This window comes from Oryx dammah, unplaced genomic scaffold, assembly GCF_014754425.2.
Source record: "Oryx dammah isolate SB20612 unplaced genomic scaffold, SCBI_Odam_1.1 HiC_scaffold_14, whole genome shotgun sequence".
Classification (NCBI taxonomy): Eukaryota; Metazoa; Chordata; class Mammalia; order Artiodactyla; family Bovidae; genus Oryx; species Oryx dammah.
Genome location: NW_024070198.1, coordinates 22849375 through 22869132, shown reverse-complemented (window position 1 = coordinate 22869132; position 19758 = coordinate 22849375). Strand labels below are relative to the sequence as shown.

General features: G+C 37.6%; 1 protein-coding gene across 17 annotated transcripts in view; it reads left to right on the top strand.

Annotated features, from left to right (window-relative positions):
- The window catches only part of NT5C2 (5'-nucleotidase, cytosolic II), a 95559-nt gene that overhangs the window by 47044 nt on the left and 28757 nt on the right, over positions 1–19758 (top strand). For 16 of the 17 annotated variants that reach the window (XM_040254329.1, XM_040254342.1, XM_040254338.1 and 13 more), the window contains one exon: positions 1718–1791. In XM_040254329.1, coding sequence (XP_040110263.1) covers positions 1718–1791 — 74 coding nt within the window. Of the gene's footprint in view, positions 1–1715; positions 1792–19758 lie in introns of those variants that run through there. The other variant, XM_040254334.1, reaches the window with a different exon arrangement.

Here is a 19758-nt window from a genome sequence, read left to right as displayed (position 1 = left end):
AACTAAGAGTTTTATAAAACTTACCTAGTGTGCATAGCACACTATGAGAGAAACAAGTTCATATTTTTTAGAGAATAACATTTCTGAATTCAAGGACCTATTAAGTCCCCCAGTTAAAATATTGTAAGCAAATATTTGATTATTTGCCTACAAAATTGGTGCATGCATTCTGAGATGAGAGGAAAAACTTTCTATTAAAGTTTAAAACAATAGTTTTTGAGTTGGTGAAGAGGTTTTTCTTAAGTCATTATCTAGATTAATGATTTCCAAACTTGAGTATTTCGTCAGTTAAAGTATGAAACAGTCATCCTTCTGGATGCATGCTTAAATTACATATACTACTATCATTACTTGTGTATAGTAGAAAACATACACAAATTAGACATTTTAAAAAGATGAGATAATTTTGAGTAGAAGCTGTAACCCTTTGTTCTGTATTCCAGGGGAGTCTTTCATATCCTCAGATGCAGTCACTCCTCTTTGGAGACTACTGACCTATATTGTTAGTGGAGAAGCCAAGCCTAGGTATCTTTATTTTTACCAAGTTTCCTGGGTGATTTGTAGCATTCTCATTTCTCATAGTTACTTATGAGATGAAGGCAAAGAAAAGGTTTGGTAATAAGAGGATAAACCATTCAGTAATTTTGGCCACCAAACTTTGGGATCAGATGGAGGGGGTCCCCTTATTTTCAGAGACACTTGAAACTTACCCCAAAGCACCATCATGATGATGATCCTGCATACTGTTATGTTTAGTTTTCCTTGTGTCTTCATAGTTATCTTTCTGAAGTTTGAATCTGCTTATTGCATTTCATCAAAATCTGATAATTTGTTCTTGCCTGCAGGATAAAGCCCCATCTCTCTAGTGTGGCACACAGTCTTCATTAATCTGACCCTTGCTACCCTTTTCTAGCTTCATAACCGTTATTGCTTCTTTCCCTTCTCTGAAAAACTTCCATTTGCAAAAACAGAAAAGTAAAACAAAAGAAAACGCAGCTCCAGCTCCAGTAAATGAGTTTTGGTTCCCTGTAAACCTTCTTTACTTTGTCATTCTGTGTGGAGTGCCTTTCTTGCTTTCTCCTACTGGAAAACTTCTACTGATTGTTTAAGATCAGCTCAAACAACTTGTGCTCTCTCCTGCATGTTATTTTATAGCATTTATTGAAATACTTTAATTAGTTGCTTAAGCCTCTCTCCTGCTACTGCTGAATTCTTCAAGGATAGAGATCGGTTAAAATATAAGTACCATTAGGGCAGGGACTGTTGTATTCTCTGCCGTATCACAGTACCTGGTATATAGTACGCATTTGGTAAGTATTTGTTGAATAAATCTGTATATATTTATGTCTTTAGTGTATGGCATATGATGGGCTTTAAGTGAACCTTTGTTCATTAAATATATTATAAATGAGTGAATGAATTATAAAATCTCAGAAATAAGCTATTTTATGGGGTCAGACTCAGAAAAGGAGAACTGATTCTCTGAAATCTTGAGTACATAGCATTGTTAAAATAAAGACACAATAAGAAAATTCATATATTTTCTTATTGAATGTATCTGATGTCACCTATGGTATAAGGAGGACTTGAATAATTTATATTGTGAATCTTAATATTAGTATTTAAATGATATCTAGAAAGATAGCCAGATAATTCCATTGAGCTTAATTTTTGGGGGGCTACAGTGTTGTCATATTTTACTCTGTTTTTTCTTTAGGGTGTTTGTGAACCGGAGTTTAGCCATGGAAAAAATAAAGTGTTTTGGTTTTGACATGGATTATACGCTCGCTGGTGAGTAGCACTTTCTGATTGCTTAAGAACTACTACTTAGAATACAACAACACATAGACCTTTCAATAAACACTTGTTGATGTAGTCACATATTTAGCTGCCAGAAGCTCTTGTTACCAGGCTGCTTTCATTGACATTGTGAATATTGAAATTATCAGATTTCCTTGAGATTTAGATTGTACAGGTAGAAAAAGTGCTAAATTAGAGACCCTGGTAAGAAATGATACGATGAAAGTATGCATTAATATGTATATTTGTGCACTTTTGGTTTTTACTTTATTAAGCTGTTCTTCAAGGATGGAATTTTGTGTCTGTCTACCACAGGTAAACTTTTATCAGTTAAAAATTTCAGTGTTATTCTTAAGACAAATGGAAAATGTGTTGGTTTTCTTTTGAAATGATTACACATATACTATGTAAAGACTTTAAAAGCTAGAGCTATTACTTTTTTCATTATTCTTAAGACAAATGGAAAATGTGTTGGTTTTCTTTTGACATGATTACACATATACTATGTAAAGACTTTAAAAGCTAGAGCTATTACTTTTTTCATTATCAAATAGACCTTAGACACCAGCATTGTTGTTTTTGCTTTTCTATCGCTGAGATATATTTGAAATACTTAATGTATTAGCCAATAGTTGTAACATATTTTGAGAACTTATGAAGTTTTTATTAAAGTATTTGCAGTCTGGCAAAAATGTCATTTAATTTAAGAGGTAGTAGGGATGAACAACAAGGATCAAAATCAAAAATCTCATTTTGTTACTGAGCATTGAGATAACTGTACAGCACAGGGAACTATATATTCAATATCTTATAATCTATAATGGAAAAGAATCTGAAAAAGAATATATATATATAACTGAATCACTTTGCTGTACACCTGAAACTAATACCAACATAGCAAATCAGTTTTACTTCAAATAAAAAAAATAAACTAAAAAAAAGGGGGTGAAGAACTGAGTTGAGCACACATGTTCATATGTTTGTACCTGCACATGTGTACAACTCAGTCTTTCAGAAATTTTCTCTAAAACTTTTGTCTTTAAGTACACAAAACATTAAAATGTATTAATTCACTTATCTTCAGAAACTTTATATAACAGTGTTAGAAAATTGACTTCCATCTCAAATTAGATAAATCTCAATTTGATGTTCAATTTAGGCAACTATAGGTTAATATTAAAAATGTACAAAATGAGCACATGTAGTTTATAGGTACTTGTTACATGGATGTGGGTATATTTTACCAAACAAGTTATGTATTGAAAATATACACTGACTTGATTTTAATTTTTCTTTCTTCTCTCTATAGTCTTTGTTATTTATTTAGTTTTCTTTAACCTTCAAGCTGTTTTTGCAGTAGATTCTTTTATATTTTCCCAGTTGGACACAGGCACTTTCAGATATTCTTATTAGAAAGCAGTTAGAAACACTGTGCTTTCTCAGTGTAGATCTTGTTGTCCAAATTGGAAGAAAATCCTGCAGTTTCTCCTTTCTAGAATTCTGCTGTCCAGGGAAAAGAAGATCATTTGGCAGCTCAAAGGGGTATTAACTAAAGCAGAGATAGAAGTTAATGGGGCTGGAAAGTGGCAAACTTTTTTTTCTTGGTTACTAAGATCATCTTACTGTATTGAAGTAGTTCAATAAGTATTCGTTGGAAACTTGTAATGTGCCTGGTGGATTTTGTTACTGAGCATTGAGATAACTGTATATTCTATAGAATAATTTAAAAAGGAATTCTCTTGTTTAACAAAAAAGTCACTGAATCTTGGTTTCTAAACTTTAAAGCTACCTAATGGTTTCTTCTTTTTATATGCCTTTTTTTTGTAATCTTACATTATATTTTAATGTTTATTCTTAGTTTAGACACTATACTTTGCTATATATTAGTGTAATAGTGATTATTATCATTTATTAAGTACTGATTATATGCCAAGCCTTGTTCTAAGTGTTTTACATAGGTTATTTCATTTAATATGCTGATTATCTCATTCACATCACTTATTTAATACAGAATCCTATGAGGCAGATTCTACTATTATTGTCTTCATTTTACAGAGGACACTAAGATTTTGCGGGCTTTATCTAAAGAGATTCAGTTGTGATATAGCTGAACTAAGATTCAGACTTAAGCATGCATGTATATATATGTATATAATATATGTGAATATAAGTTTACATTGTATTTTGAATGACAGTTTATAGCAAGGTGTAATTTGAAAGTGATACGTACTTCCCCCTCCCCTGCAGACAAACCAGCGAAGACTTAAGCACCCAAAAAGACAAAGCTCTTTAAGTAGCCCCCTTGAGAGACTATATATTATTCCAGCAGTTCTATTTTGGGTGAAAATCATTGTGACTATCCTTGTGGTATTGCCTTCACTTCATAAAGCATGTAGGAAAACAATTTTACTGATTTTAGACTGCCACCTGTTTGCCATAATAAATATTCATAAAATTTGTCTGAATAACTTTTGGTTTTTAAACAAACAAACCACACCCTTGAAGTACTAGGACTTTTCACGAGAAAAATGTGCCATGAAGTACAGTGACAAGACTAAAAAAAGTGCATTTTTGAAAGCTTTGAGTATTTGGGATAAATATCCCTGAAATAAGTGGAGTAACCTCACAGGATGAATTCTTGGAAAGGGCTTGTGTTCTCTCTGAAGCCTTTTCTGAGACATTGTCTTCTCTGTGCTGTCCCAACACCTGGGTATTTCACTCCCCAGAGCACTTTGTCATTCACTTGCAGTTTTTGTTCACTTGCTTGTCTCCTCTTTGGCCTGCTAGTTCCTCAAGGGGAAGGAGTTTCTTTTTCACATTTATGTCCTATGTGTGGCCTAAAATCTGGAGTATAGCAGTTGCTCAGTGAATATTTATTGAATGAACAATTTGGGTGCATAAGTTTTAATATATCAGTTTAAGAATCAATCATGGTATTTTATGTTTACCCAAGAGAAAATATACACTAATTATTCAAGTTAAATACTTTTAAGCATGGACTTATTTTAAAATTTTTAATTAACTTTATTGAAGAATAAGTTACATACAATGAAATACATGCATTTTAATTACATAGATTGACTTTGACAAAATATATATGCCTATGTAACCAGCAACCATCATCACTGCAATTAAGATAGAGAGTTTTTCTATCACTACAGAAAGTTCCCTCACTGCCTTTGTGAAGTTACTTCTCCTTCTTCCCCTCTCTTTGCCCCATGGCTTTTTGTCACTACAGATTAATTTTACCTTTCCAGAATTTCATGTAAATGGAGTCATACAGTGATGTACTCTGTTTCTGACTTCTTTTGCTTAGCATAATATTTTTGTGATTCATTCATGTTGTGTCTGTCAGTAGGTAGTTCATTCTTTTTTTTTAGCCCTAACTTTTTAAACTTTTTATTTTGAAATATTTTTAGATTTGTGGAAAAGTTGCAAAAGTAATAGTTTGCCTTTATTCTCTCCTATGGTAACGTCTTACTTGACCCATGGTTGACTGTAGGACAATTATAAAAACTAAGAAATTAACATTAGTACAATACTGTTAATTGAACGACAGACTTTATTCAGTTTATAAACTAAAATCCTTTTATTCCAATTCAAAATCCAAACCAGAATTTCACATTGGATTTAGTTGTTGTATTTCCTTTGTCTCTTCTGTGATACTTCCTGAGTCTTTCATATCTTTCATTGCTTTGACACTCTTGAAGAGTCCTGGTTAGATATTTTTGTAGAATGTTTCACAATTTGGATTTGTCTGGTTTATTTTTTTCCACGAATAGATTGAAGTATTGTGCATATTTGGGAAGAATACCACAGAAGTATGTGCCCTTCTTAGAGCATGATACCAGGGGCCCATAATCGGTCTTATTACTAGTGATGCTAACCAGTGAAAATTATGAAATTCTCTTTTCTCTTTAAGCTTTACATTTTTGGGTCGGGAGACCAGGTAGCAGTCCTTTGTTTTTATGCTGCAATTTGTGTGTCCATTTATCTATTGATGGGCATTTGGGTTGTTTCCAGTTTGGGGCTATTGTGAGTAAAACTGTTAACATATGTGTAGGAGTCTTTTTGTGGATGTATTTTTATTTTTTTCTGGGAAAACATTTAGGAGTGTAATTGCCAGATAATGTTTACCCTGTGGGAAACTGACAAATGGTTTTTCAAAGTAGTGATACTATTTTAAATTCGTACCCAGAAAACATGCAAATTCTAGTTGCTTCACTCGTGTGTACACTTGATATTGTCAGTCCTTTGAATTTTAGCCATTTTAGTGAATATGTAGTGTTATTTCACTGTGACTTTATTTTGTATTTCTCTGATAACTAGTGATGTTGAAAATCTTCATGTACTTATTGGGTATATGTGTTTTGTGAAGTGCCTATTCAAATGTTTTAATTGGGTTGTTTAATTGGTTGTTTATCTTTTTATTGCCAATTATAGAAGTTCTATATATATTCTGAATGCTGATCCTCTGTCAGATACATATCTGTGACTGAATTGACCAATATGTGTTAATCTATTGACATTCTAGTCCATTGATCTCAGTGAATGTCACATGGTCTTGACTGGTTATTGTAGGTTTATAGTTAGTCTTAAAGTAAGGTAGTGTTAAGTCCTTTAACTTTATTCTTTTCTCAAATTATTTTGATATTTTAGGTCATTCATATTTCTGTATACATTTTAGAATAAACTTGTCAGTTTTTCAAAAAAGCCTGGATGGGGTTTTGATTATGATTGTCTTCATCCCTTATTCCATTTGACATCTTAACTATCTTAACTATGTAGAATCTTCCAGTCCATGAACATGATACATCATTTGATTTACCTAATCTTCTTTAGTATCTTAACAATTTTTTGTGATTTTTGGTGTAAAGGTTTCATACATATTTTGTTACATTTATCTGTTAAATATTTCATATTTTAATGTAGTTTTAAATGATGTTTTACATTCCATTTTCTATTTTTTTTTGTCATTAGCATTTGGAAATGCAGTGTGTTTTTGTGTCCTGTGACCTGTTTAATTTGCTTATTAGTTCTAGTAACTCTTTTGTAGATTCCTTAGAATTATCTACTTCTATGATCATATCATTTGAAAATGATTTAATTTTTCCTTTCCAATCTATATATCTTTATTGTGGTTTGGTCGCTAAGTTGTGTATGATTTTTGCGACCTTGTGGACTGTATGTAGTCCACTAGTCTCCTCTGTCCATGGGATTTCCCAGCAAGAGTACTGGAGAGGGTTGCCATTTTCTTCTCCATGGGATCTTCCCAACCCAGGGATCAAAACCAGGTTTCCTGTATTGCAGGCAGATTCTTTACCAACTGAGCCACCAGGGAAACCCATATATCTTTATAATTTATTTTATTAAAAATTTTTTTTGGCTTCATTGTGCTGACTAAAACCTTTGTACCATGTTGAATTAACTTCCTGAGTGTTCTTGATCTTAGGGAGAGAATGTTCAGTTTTTCACTGTTAAATAAGGTGTTGGTTTTGTGTTGGTTTTATGTAGATAGGTGGCTTCCCTGGTGGCTCAGAGGGTAAAGCGTCTGCCTGCAATGCAGGAGACCTGGGTTCGATCCCTGGGTCAGGAAGATCCCCTGGAGAAGGAAATGGCAACCCACTCCAGTACTCTTGCCTGGAAAATCCCATTGCAGTCCATGGGATCCCAAAGAGTTGGACACAACTGAGCGACTTCACTTTTATGTAGATAATTTTTATCAGGTTGAGGAAGTTCCCTTTTATTCCTAATTTTCTGAGAGTTCTGTTTTGCTTTGTTTTTTAACGTGAATGGGTGCTAAATTCATCAGATGTTTTTCTGTCTCAGTTGAGATGATTATGTGTTTTTTTCTTTTTTAGTCTATTAAAAGGGTGAATTGCACTGACTGATTTCTGAATATTAAACCAGTTTTGCATTCCTGGAATAAATCCTCCTTGGCCATATACTTGGTCATGTGCATGTTCCTTAAATATTCGATAAGGTTAACTAGTGAAGCCATGTAGGCCAGGAATTATCTTTTTGTGAGGAGGTTTAAAATTATTGGGCTTCCCTGATAGCTCAGTTGGTAAAGAATCCGCCTGCAATGCAGGAGACCCTGGTTCGATTCCCAGATGGGGAAGATCTGCTGGAGAAGGAATAAGCTACCCACTCTAGTATTCTTGGGCTCAGCTGGTAAAGAATCTGCCTGCAGTGTGAGAGACCTGAGTTTGATCCCTGGCTTGGGAAGATCCCCTGGAGAAGGGAAAGGCTACCCACTTCAGTGTTCTGGCCCAGAGAATTCCATGGACTGTATAGTCCATGGTGGTCTCAGAGAATTGGACATAACTGAGCAACTTTCACTTCAAATTATACATTCAACTTTTAAACAAAAATATGGGGCTAGTCAATTTCTATTTCTTCCTGTATCAATTTTGATAATTTGTGCTTTTTCATCTAAGTTTCAAGTTTATTGACATCAAATAATTCATAATGTTTTAAAATTATTCTTTTGATGTCTGTAGGATCTGTAGTAACATCCTTGTTTTCATTCCTGATACTGGTAATTTGTACCTTTTTTTTTCCTTCATCAGTCTAGCTAGGGGTTTATCTATGTTATTAATCCACCACCCTTTAACCTCTGCCAAGAAAAAAAGAACCACCTTTTGGTTTCAATGAGTGCTTGAGAATGAGGAAGAATTAAATTTAGTGATGATTTTAAATTAATTATGACTTTGAGGTTGTAACCTGCTTTTGTGATAATTGTTAACTATAAAAACAGTACTTATAAAATTATTAAAGTACTATCCAGATATTCCAGGCATTTTCTTCATTTGGTTTATATTTTTTATTAGGACCTAGGCAATATGGCACCCTACTCCAGTACTCTTGCCTGGAAAATCTCATGGATAGAGGAGCCTGGTAGGCTGCAGTCCATGGGATTGCTAAGAGTCAGATACAACTGAGCAACTTCACTTTCACTTTTTGCTTTCATGCATTGGAGAAGGAAATGGCAACCCACTCCAGTATTCTTGCCTAGAGAATCCCAGGGATGGGGGAGCCTGGTGGGCTGCAGTCCATGAGGTCGCTAAGAGTCAGACATGACTTAGCGACTTCACTTTCATTTTTCACTTTCATGCATTGGAGAAGGACATAGCAACCCACTCCAGTGTTCTTGCCTGGAGAATCCCAGGGACGGGGGAGCCTGGTGGGCTGCCGTCTATAGGGTCGCACAGAGTCGGACACGACTGAAGCGACTTAGCGGCAGCAGCAGGCAATAATAACTTTTATTTCTGATTATAATTTTTAAGTTTGATTGTTTTGCTTCTGTATTCTCGTAGCACCATTAATATCTTTGATGTTGACCTACTTTCTTGCTTCAGGCATTAATGAAATATGCCAATTCTCTATGCGGAATGAAATGTGGCGCAATACACTTTGTTTCATTTTTTCCCCTTGTATTGACTTTAGAGTTTGGGGGTTAAGGGCTTGGTTGTTTTAGCCTTTTTTTTTTTTTTTTTTTTTAGTATTATCAATAACTAGAAATAGTGAAAGTTGCTCAGTTGTGTCTGTCTCTTTGCGACCCTATGGACTATATAGTCCACGGCATTCTCCAGGCCTGAATACTGGAGTGGGTACCCTATCCCTCCTCCAGGGCATCTTCCTGACCCTTGAATCAAACTGCGGCCTCCTTCATTGCAGGCAGATTCTTTACCAACTGAGCTATCAGGGAAGCCAGTATTATCAATAGCTCAGTATATATTAAGTGCTTAATAAATGGTAGCTGTTACAGTAAATGGCTACCTTCTTTGTGTAACTATTCCTAAAGAAAAGACATTCAGTAACCATTTGCTTTTTTTTCTTTTAATTGGCAGTTTTATCTGGAATGAAATGGTTAGATATGCTATAAAATTGCTATCTAGCATAATCTATGAATTGGCTATTCTGGCAAGTGATATTTTGAGTGATACAGGGTTATCATTTACAGCATAGATGGATTACTGGTTTTCAGAGTTAGAATGCAGTGCTGTTGCTCCTAAGTCACTTCAGTCGTGTCCGACTCTGTGCGACCCCATAGACGGCAGATTCTCCAGGCAAGAACACTGGAGTGGGTTGCCATTTCCTTCTCCAGTGCATGAAAGTGAAAAGTGAAAGGGAAGTCGCTCGGTCATGTCCAACTCTTCGAGACCCCATGGACTGCAGCCCACCAGGTTCCTCCATCCATGGGATTTTCCAGGCAAGAGTACTGGAGTGGGGTGCCATTGCCTTCTCTGAGAATGTAGTGAGATTGATAGTAAGGCGAGGATCGGTGTTTCTGAAGAGTCTGGATAGGACATTGCATCTCATGTGGCAGTCTTGTTTTGGAATGGTTCATTCAGTAAGAGAAGGTGGTTATGGTTTCAGGGCCTACTTTATCACACTGTAAATCTTGCCTAAATTTCTTCAGAGAAAACAACTACATAGGTTTTCTCAAAGTTTCTCTTCCCGTGTTTACACATGTTTGAAATATATATGACCTTTCCATGGAAAGAGTTTGGAATGGAATCTAATTTTGGGGAGTTAAGCTATTTTCATAAGAAAACAGTTCTGTTTGGGTCTAGAAAATGACCATAGGAGACCTTCTTTGGGAGGAGAGGTGTCATGGATTGGGTTAACTTTGGGTCACTTTTAGTCCAGACTGATCGGTAAGAAGATTGGCTTTGATAATCCTCATCTTCATGTCAGATGTCAGGGTTGATAGAATTAGTGGTAAATAATCACTTAAAAGTTTGATTTATCACTAATAAATAAGAAAGAGGATAACTGAGGTAAGAATGCATACATGGACTCTAAGCATGTTAAACTGTGTATGTAATTATTCTAGACTAAAGGAGAAATTGATTTTGTTTTTGTTGTATTGCTAAGTTGTGTCTGACTCTCTGTGACACTGTGGACTGCAGCACACCAGGCTTTCTTTCTCCTCCCCTACCTCCCAGAGTTTGCTCAAATTCATGTCTGTTGAGTTAGTGATACTATCTAACCATCTCCTCCTCTTCTGCCCCCTTCTCCTTTTGCCTTCCATCTTTCCCAGCATCAGGATCTTTTCCAATGAGTTGGCTCTTCTCATCAGGTGGCCAGATGGCCTTATATTAATGTTTAAAAATTTCATGATTTTGCTTAGAGTTTGGTACATTTATTCATTGAGTGAAGTGAATCACAGTGTTCAGTAACAATCCATTCTGATGGGAGCTTCACTGTCTTCATCTCATCTCAATATCAGCCTCATACCTCACATAGTTATTTTTTAATGAGAAGATCCCTTTATCATCAGCTGCCCTTGTGATTAAAGCAAGCTATACATTTTTTTTTGTTTTTATTAGTTTATTTGCAGGATTTCTGTGTAAGATTGACATTTTTGTATAGATAAAAATTAAAACTTGCAAACAGATAATTTTTGGACCTGAATCAGTTTTAATCCTGAAGCCTGCCTATAGAATTAATGCCAGTATTGGTATTTATTTAAAGCTTCATCTCTGCAGTACTCTAGGTTAACACTTTATTTCTCTAGTGGAATTATGTACATTAATTATAGTATAACTAGTTTGTCTACTAAATAACAGATTAAATGTATATAAAAGTTAGTGTTTAGAATCTAGGTCATGCTTCAGTTCAGTTGCTTAGTCATGTCTGACTCTTTGCAACCCCATGGAATACTGCACGCCAGGCTTCCCTGTCCATCACCAACTTCCAGAGCTTGCTCAAACTCAGATCCATTGAGTCCGTGATGCCATCCAACCATCTCATCTTCTGTTGTCCCCTTCTCTTCCTGCCTTCAATCTTTCCTAACATCAGGGTCTTTTTTAGTGAGTCAGTTTTTCTCATCAGTTGGCCAAAGTATTGGAGCTTCAGCTTCAGCTTCAGCATCAGTCCTTCCAATGAATATTTGCTACTGATCTCCTTTAGGATTGACTGGTTTGATCTCCTTGCAGTCCAAGGGACTCTCAAGAGTCTTCTCCACACCACAGTTCAAAAGCATCAATTCTTCGGTGCTCAGCTTTCTTTACGGTCCAACTCTCACATCCATACATGACTACTGGAAAAACCATTGCTTTGACTAGACGGACCTTTGTTGGCAAAGTAATGTCTCTCTGCTTTTTAATATGCTATCTAGATTGGTCATATCTTTTCTTCCAAGGAGCAAGCATCATACTTAGTCTTGTATATTAGCTTTGTTACCAACGAGTGGTGGACTATGTTCTGGTTTCCTATTTTATTAAGTTGTCTAGTGTAGGTCCTTTCTAGACCTCCGAATTTGTGTTTGTGGTCTTTATCTGAGAGTAATGTTTAGCCTTTTTGTGCCTCAGTGAGACAGACAGATGGATCAGACATATAAGTGCATTCTCCAGGACAAACCAAGCCCCAAAAGATCTTGATAGTTGACCTAAGATTAGGTTTTTGAACTTGTGAGAGAGCAAGAAAGTTGTTTTTAACCACATTACTCCCTCTCCATAGAATGAAGGGACCAATCTGTACTATTTGTTAATTTTGTTTCTTTGATTGTGTTTGCATACAGGACTCCTAAAAATGTTATGTTGCAGAATTTGTTGTTACTAACAGTGGACAGAAGAGTGAAAATATAAAACAAAAGGAGGATTTGAGTTTTTAAGGTTTAGTGGCATATAGGCATAAACGGACCTAGGATTTCCATTACTGTTAGTATTTTGTTACTTAGTTTTATAATATTATACCTAGAAATTTATTGCTGAGGTTTCAAACAAGAAAATCTTTTATGATTAACTGAGTCACATAATGTGCTTAAGATCACCTCTTCATGGTCATAGATCATCACTTCTGACAGACTGCTAATCTCCAAAACGTGGCTTCTTTAACAAGCAAAATGCTAGTCACTAGCTGTTAAGTGTCAGTCCGATTCAGTTCAGTCGCTTAGTCGTGTCCAACTCTTTGTGACCCCATGAAACGCAGCACGCCAGGCCTCCCTGTTCATCACCAACGCCCAGAGTTCACTCAAACTCACGGCCATCGAGTCAGTGATGCTATCCAGCCATCTCATCCTCTGTCGTCCCCTTCTCCTCCTGCCCCCAACCCCTCCCAGCATCAGGGTCTTTTCCAATGAGTCAGCTGTTCGCATGAGGTGGCCAAAGTACTAGAGTTTCAGCTTTAGCATCATGCCTTCCAAAGAAATCCCAGGGCTGATCTCCTTCAGAATGGACTGGTTGGATCTCCTTGCAGTCCAAGGGACTCTCAAGAGTCTTCTCCAACACCACAGTTCAAAAGCATCAGTTCTTCAGCGCTCAGCCTTCTTCACAGTCCAACTCTCACATCCATACATGACCACAGGAAAAACCATAGCCTTGACTAGACGGACCTTAGTCGGCAAAGTAATGTCTCTGCTTTTCAGTGTGTTATCTAGGTTGGTCATAACTTTTCTTCCAAGGAGTAAGCATCTTTTAATTTCATGGCTGCAGTCACCATCTGCAGTGATTTTGGAGCCCAAAAAAATAAAGTCTGACACTGTTTCCCCATCTATTTCCCATGAAGTGATGGGACCCGATGCCATGATCTTCGTTTTCTGAATGTTGAGCTTTAAGCCAACTTTTTCACTCTCCTCTTTCACTTTCATCAAGAGGCTTTTTAGCTCCTCTTCACTTTCTGCCATAAGCGTGGTGTCATCTGCATATCTGAGGTTATTGATATTTCTCCCGGTAATCTTGATTCCAGCTTGTGTTTCTTCCAGACCAGCATTTCTCATGATGTACTCTGCAAGTAAGTTCCATATACTCTGAGTTTAGACCCAGTCTCGTTTTTCATCTTTACCTTAGAGGCTCTGTGGTTGGAGAGAAAGAAGAGTGGGAGACCTGGATCTGGATCCCATCCCTGCCTTGTACTAGCTCTTGGCTACTAGCGTGTTACTTAACCTCTTCATTTACTCCAAAAACAGGGCAGGGTTATAGGGATGAACTATTGGTATAAGGTTTGAATGGAATAATGAATATATGTAAAATGATAAATGCAGGGAAAGTAGTTTTCTTGCTCTGACTGGTGATACCAAAATGTTAATATGCTGAACTTGAGCATAAAGGAAACTCTAAGGGGAAAAGTATCAATATTAATTAAACTGATTTATATTCCTCTAAATTGTGGGGAAACCTGGAATGCTGAAATGTTGACAGTGGAATATTTAATCACTGTTTTGAATTTTCTTCTTAAGTATTACCAATGATCACAAAAAATAGAAAGTTAAAGTTCTTTTCTGAGTAGATTCTTAATGAGAAAGTATTTGGCATCAGATTATGTTTCCATAGAAATTAAGCAGTGTTTTCAGTGAAAGGTTATTTCTTAGCAGGATCATGCTGAAGAAATATATTTCGGTGAAAAGGTTCTTTCTTAAAATTTTTACTTTAGTACAAAGGTATCACTGATATGCTTCTGATAAGTACAGGGGAATTATTTGCTTTTTTGAAACAATAAGACTCTTTTAAGTGGAAAGAACTAGTTGACTTTGGGGTTGCATGAAAAACTTAAAACATACAGTAAGTTCCATAGAATTAACATCAAAATTATATATGTAGAATTGTTTTCAGAAATTTATCCCAAGGGAGAGTAGCACCACATTTTTGGGTAGGAGTGGGGTGTGGGGGAAAGTTCACTAATATTTACTTAATGCCCTTCACAAATAAAAGTCACCCTTGGACTTCCCTGATGTCTCAGACGGTTAAGAATCTGCCTGCAGTGCAGGAGACCCAGGTTTGATCCCTGGGTCAGGAAGATCCCCTGCAGAAGGGCATGACAACCCACTACAATATTCACGCCTGGAGAATCCCATGGACAGAGGAGCCTGGTGGGCTACAGTCCATAGTGTTGCAAAGAGTCAAACATGACTCACCCACTAATACTTTCACTTTCATTAGGAGCTATGAAATGTACTTTACGTACAGTGTAGCTTTTAATTCTCACATCAGCCCTCTGAGATAGTAATCACGAGGTAAAGAATCTGCCTACTAGTGAAGGAGCTGCAGGTTCAGTCCCTTAGTCTAGAAGATCCCCTGGAGAAGGAAATGGTAATCCGCTCCAGTATTCTTGCCTGGAAAATTCCATGGACAGAGGAGCCTGGTGGCTACAGTTCAGGAGGTCTCTAAAGAACTGGACTTGACTTAGTGACTAAACAGCAATAGCAAAGCTCCATTTTACAAATAAGGCCCCAGAGTCAACAGGTAAAATGACTTGTATGTAGCTTGTACATTGACTTAAGACCCACACGTGTATACACTCAGTTGCTCAGTTGCGTCTGACTCTTTATGACCCGATGGACTGTAGCCCACTAAGCTCCTCTGTCCATGGAATTTTCCAGGCAAGAATACTGGAGGGGGTTGCCATTTTCTATTCCAAGGGGTCTTACCAACCCCTTGCATTGGCAGGTGAATTCTTTACCACTGCACCTCCTAGCTAAAATTTACAACCAAGTCAGTTTCCATTTCTCTTGCTGCTCCCAGCTATCAGAGGTACAGAAATTATTTACTCACCTCTTGATAAGAACCTAATAATTGAAAAAAGTTCATAAACATAGAAGATAACCCTTCTTTTTTCTCCCAAAATGGGAATTCTCCCTAAAGCAAAATCCATCTTGCTCTGGCATCTAAATGTAGTCCTCATCCTTAAACTACAGATACAGTAGTCGCCCCTTTATCAACAGTTTCACTTTTGATGGCTTCATTTACCCACAGTCAACTGTGGTCTGAAAATATTTCAATGGAAAATTGTAGAAATAGACAATTCATAAGTTTTAAATTGCACATTATTCTGAGTAGCTTTATGGAATCTTATACCTTCCTGTTTCATCCCACCCAGAATGTGAATCATCCCTCTGTCCAGGGTGTCCTCCCTGTTAGTCATTTAGTAGCCCTCTCGGTTATTAAATCAGCTGTCATGATATCACAGTGCTTGTGTTCAAGTGACCTTTATTTTTTATTAGTGGCCCCAAAGAGCAAGAGTAATGATGCTGGCAGTGTGTATATGCTGAAGAGACGCCTTTAAATGAAAAAATTCTCAATAAGGAAAAAAAAATCATATGCTAAGGTTACTAAGGCCCATAGTAAGAATGAATATTGTAAAAGGAACTAGAAAATCATGAAACTTTGGCTACTGTTTGTGTGATGAGTGCTTAGTTAAGATGGAAAAGGCATTAAATTTGAACATATTTTGAGAAAGAAGGATCATGTAACTTTTATTATAGTATATTGGTATAATTGTTTTATTTTATTTTCATTGTTCATCTCTTCAGTTCAGTTCAGTTCAGTCGCTCAGTCATGTCCAACTCTTTGCAACCCCATGAATCGCAGCATGCCAGGCCTCCCTGTCCATGACCAACTCCGGGAGTCCACCCAAACCCATGTCCACTGAGTCAGTGGTGACATCCAGCCATCTCATCCTCTGTTGTCCCCTTCTCCTCCTGCCCCCAGTCCTTCCCAGCATCAGTCTTTTCCAGTGAGTCAGCCCTTTGCATCAGGTAACCAAAGTATTGGAGTTTCAGCTTCAAGATCACTCCTACCAGTGAACACCCAGGACTGATCTCGTTTAGGCTGGACTGGTTGGAGCTCCTTGCAGTCCAAGGGACTCTCAAGAGTCTTTTCCAACACCACAGTTCAAAAGCATCAGTTCTTTGGCACTCAGCTTTCTTTATAGTCCAACTCTCACATCCATACATGACTACTGGAAAAACCATAGCCTTGACTAGATGGACCTTTGTTGGCAAAGTAATGTCTTTGCTTTTTAATATGCTGTCTAGGTTGGTCATAACTTTTCTTCCAAGGAGTAAGCGTCTTTTAATTTCATGGCTGCAGTCACCATCTGCAGTGATTTTGGAGCCCAAAAAAATAAAGTCTGACACTGTTTCCCCATCTATTTCCCATGAAGTGATGGGACCCGATGCCATGATCTTCGTTTTCTGAATGTTGAACTTTAAGCCAACTTTTTCACTCTCCTCTTTCACTTTCATCAAGAGGCTCTTTAGTTCTTCTTCACTTTGTGCCATAAGGGTGGTGTCATCTGCATATCTGAGGTTATTGATATTTCTCCCGGCAATCTTGATTCCAGCTTCTGCTTCCTTCAGCCCAGCATTTCTCATGATGTACTCTGCATATAAGTTAAATAAGCAGGGTGACAATATACAGCCTTGACATACTCCTTTTCCTATTTGGAACCAGTCTGTTGTTCCATGTCCAGTTCTAACTGTTGCTTCCTGACCTGCATATAGGTTTCTCAAGAGGCAGGTGAGGTGGTCTGGTATTCCCATCTGTGTCAGAATTTTCCACAGTTTATTGTGATCCACACAGTCAAAGGCTTTGGCATAGTCAAGAAAGCAGAAATAGATGTTTTTCTGGAACTCTCTTGCTTTTTCCATGATCCAGCGGGTGTTGGCAATTTGATCTCTGGTTCCTCTGCCTTTTCTAAAACCAGCTTGAACATCTGGAAGTTCACAGTTCATATATTGCTAAAGCCTGGTTTGTAGAATTTTGAGCATTACTTTACTAGCGTGTGAGATGAGTGCAATTGTGTGGTAATTGTTCATCTCCTACTGTGACTAATTTATAAACTTTATCAGAGGTATGTATGTATAGGGAAAAAATAGTATATGTAAACTTTGATACTGTCTGCAGTTTCAGGCCAGAGAAGGAAATGGGAACCTACTCCAGTACTCTTGCCTGTAAAATCCCATGGACGGAGGAGCCTGGTAGGCTGCAGTCCATGGGGTCACTAGGAGTCGGACACGACTGAGCGACTTCCCTTTTACTTTTCACTTTCATGCATTGGAGAAGGAAATGGCAACCCACTCCAGTGTTCTTGCCTGGAGAATTCCAGGGACGGGGGAGCCTAGTGGGCTGCCGTCTATGGGGTCGCACAGAGTCGGACGTGACTGAAGCGACTTAGCAGCAGCAGCAGTTTCAGGCATCCTGTTGGGGTCTTGGAATGAATCCATCAAAGATAAGGGTGAGTTCTATAGTTTTATCCAAGTTTTCTTTAGTTTTTATTAATAGAAGCAATTTTAAGAGAAGGAAGCTTCAGAGTACTATATAAATATTCTATTGTTAGAATTCTAAACTTGTGCTTTTTTTTTTCCAATTAAGTCGGGAGAAATTGAAAATATGTTTTAGACTCTTGCCTTTTGATTTTTCTGACCTCCTCTCCTATCTACACCATAATCATGAACTGCTGGGGGTGAAATTTAATAATCCCATATTCCTAAGCACTTTGCATTAACAAGCCTAAAGTCGGGAAAGAAGATAGAATAAAAGCTACTGGGAGCATCAGGGAAGAAATAAAGAGAAATAGTTCTTGGTCTTGGTAAATCAGAAGATTATCCTGCTACTTGCAGAAGCATCTCATGACTTTTGGTTTCTTATCCTATCCTCTCAGTCATAGTCGATGCTCTCTGATCTTGTTTTATTGTTACTGGAGTTGCCTCAACTGACTTGACATTTCAGTGAACATTATTTGCATGGTGTATTTGCTTGGACTAAAGTCCAGGGCACTCAGATCACGTCTCTGTCAGCAATTGTGTATTCTTACCAAGCTTATTGGCGTTAGAAGCATTTAAAGGGGTGAGGAAAAGAATTCTAAAGTAAGAAGTATTATATAATACTGGTGGACTGTCCCTGAAGACATCTCAAACAAGGGAGAGCACATTTTCCCTCCCTTTGTTTAAATTGTGGTAAAATATTCATAACAGCCGTTTTTTCATTTCTAATCGTGTAATTGAGTGGCATTAAATACATCCACAGTGTTGTGTGACCTTCACTACTATCCATTTCCAGAAGTTTTTCGTCATCCCAAACAGAAATTATGTACCCATTGTGAAAGTCTCTCAGTTGTGTCCGACTCTTTGCGACCCCATATACAGTCCATGGAATTCTCCAGGCCAGAATACTGGAGTGGATAGCCTTTCCCTTCTCCAGGGGATCTTCCCAACCCAGGGATTGAATCCAGGTCTCCCACATTGCAGGTGGATTCTTTACCAGCTGAGCCACCAGGGAAGCCCAAGAATACTGCAGTGGGTAGCTTATCTCTTCTCCAGTGCATCTTCCCAACCCAGGAATTGAACCAGGGTCTCCTGCATTGCAGGCAGATTCTTTATGAACTGAGCTATCAGGGAAGCCCTGTACCCATTAAGCAATAATTTTTCATTCCCTCCTCCCTTCAACCCCTATAACCTCTAATTTACTTTCTGTATCTGTGAACTTATGTATTCTAGATATTTCATATAAATAGTAGAGTCATATAATATTTGTCTTTTCATGTCTGGCTTATATCTCCTAGCAGAGAAGGCAGTGGCACCCCACTGCAGTACTCTTGCCTGGAAAATCCCATGGACGGAGGAGCCTGGTGGGCTCCAGTCCATGGGGTCGCTAAGAGTCAGACACGACTGAGCGACTTCACTTTCACTTTTCACTTTCGCACGTTGAAGAAGGAAATGGCAACCCACTCCAGTGTTCTTGCCTGGAGAATCCCAGGGACGGGAGCCTGGTGGGCGGCCATCTATAGAGTCGCACAGAGTCGGACACGACTGAAGCGACTTAACAGCAGCAGCATATCTCCTAGCATAATGTTCTCAAATTTCATCCATGTTTTATCATATCTCAGAATTTCGTTCCTTTTTGAGGCTGAATAATGTTACCTTATTTTTATATACCACATTTTGTTATCCACTATCTGTCAGTGGATACTTTGGTTGCTTCCACCTTTGGCATCTGTGACTAATGCTGCTATGAGCAATGGTGTACAAGTATCTGCTTAAGTCCTTGCCGTCACTTATTCTCGGTCTATACCCTGGGATGGAGTTGCTGAATCATGTGATAATTCTGTGTATAACTTTTGGGGAAACTGCCACACTTTTTCACGGTGATTGCACCATTTTACATTGCCATCAGCCATGCAAGCGGGTTGCAGTTTCTCTGCACCCTTAACCAAAACCTGTTATTTTCAAGC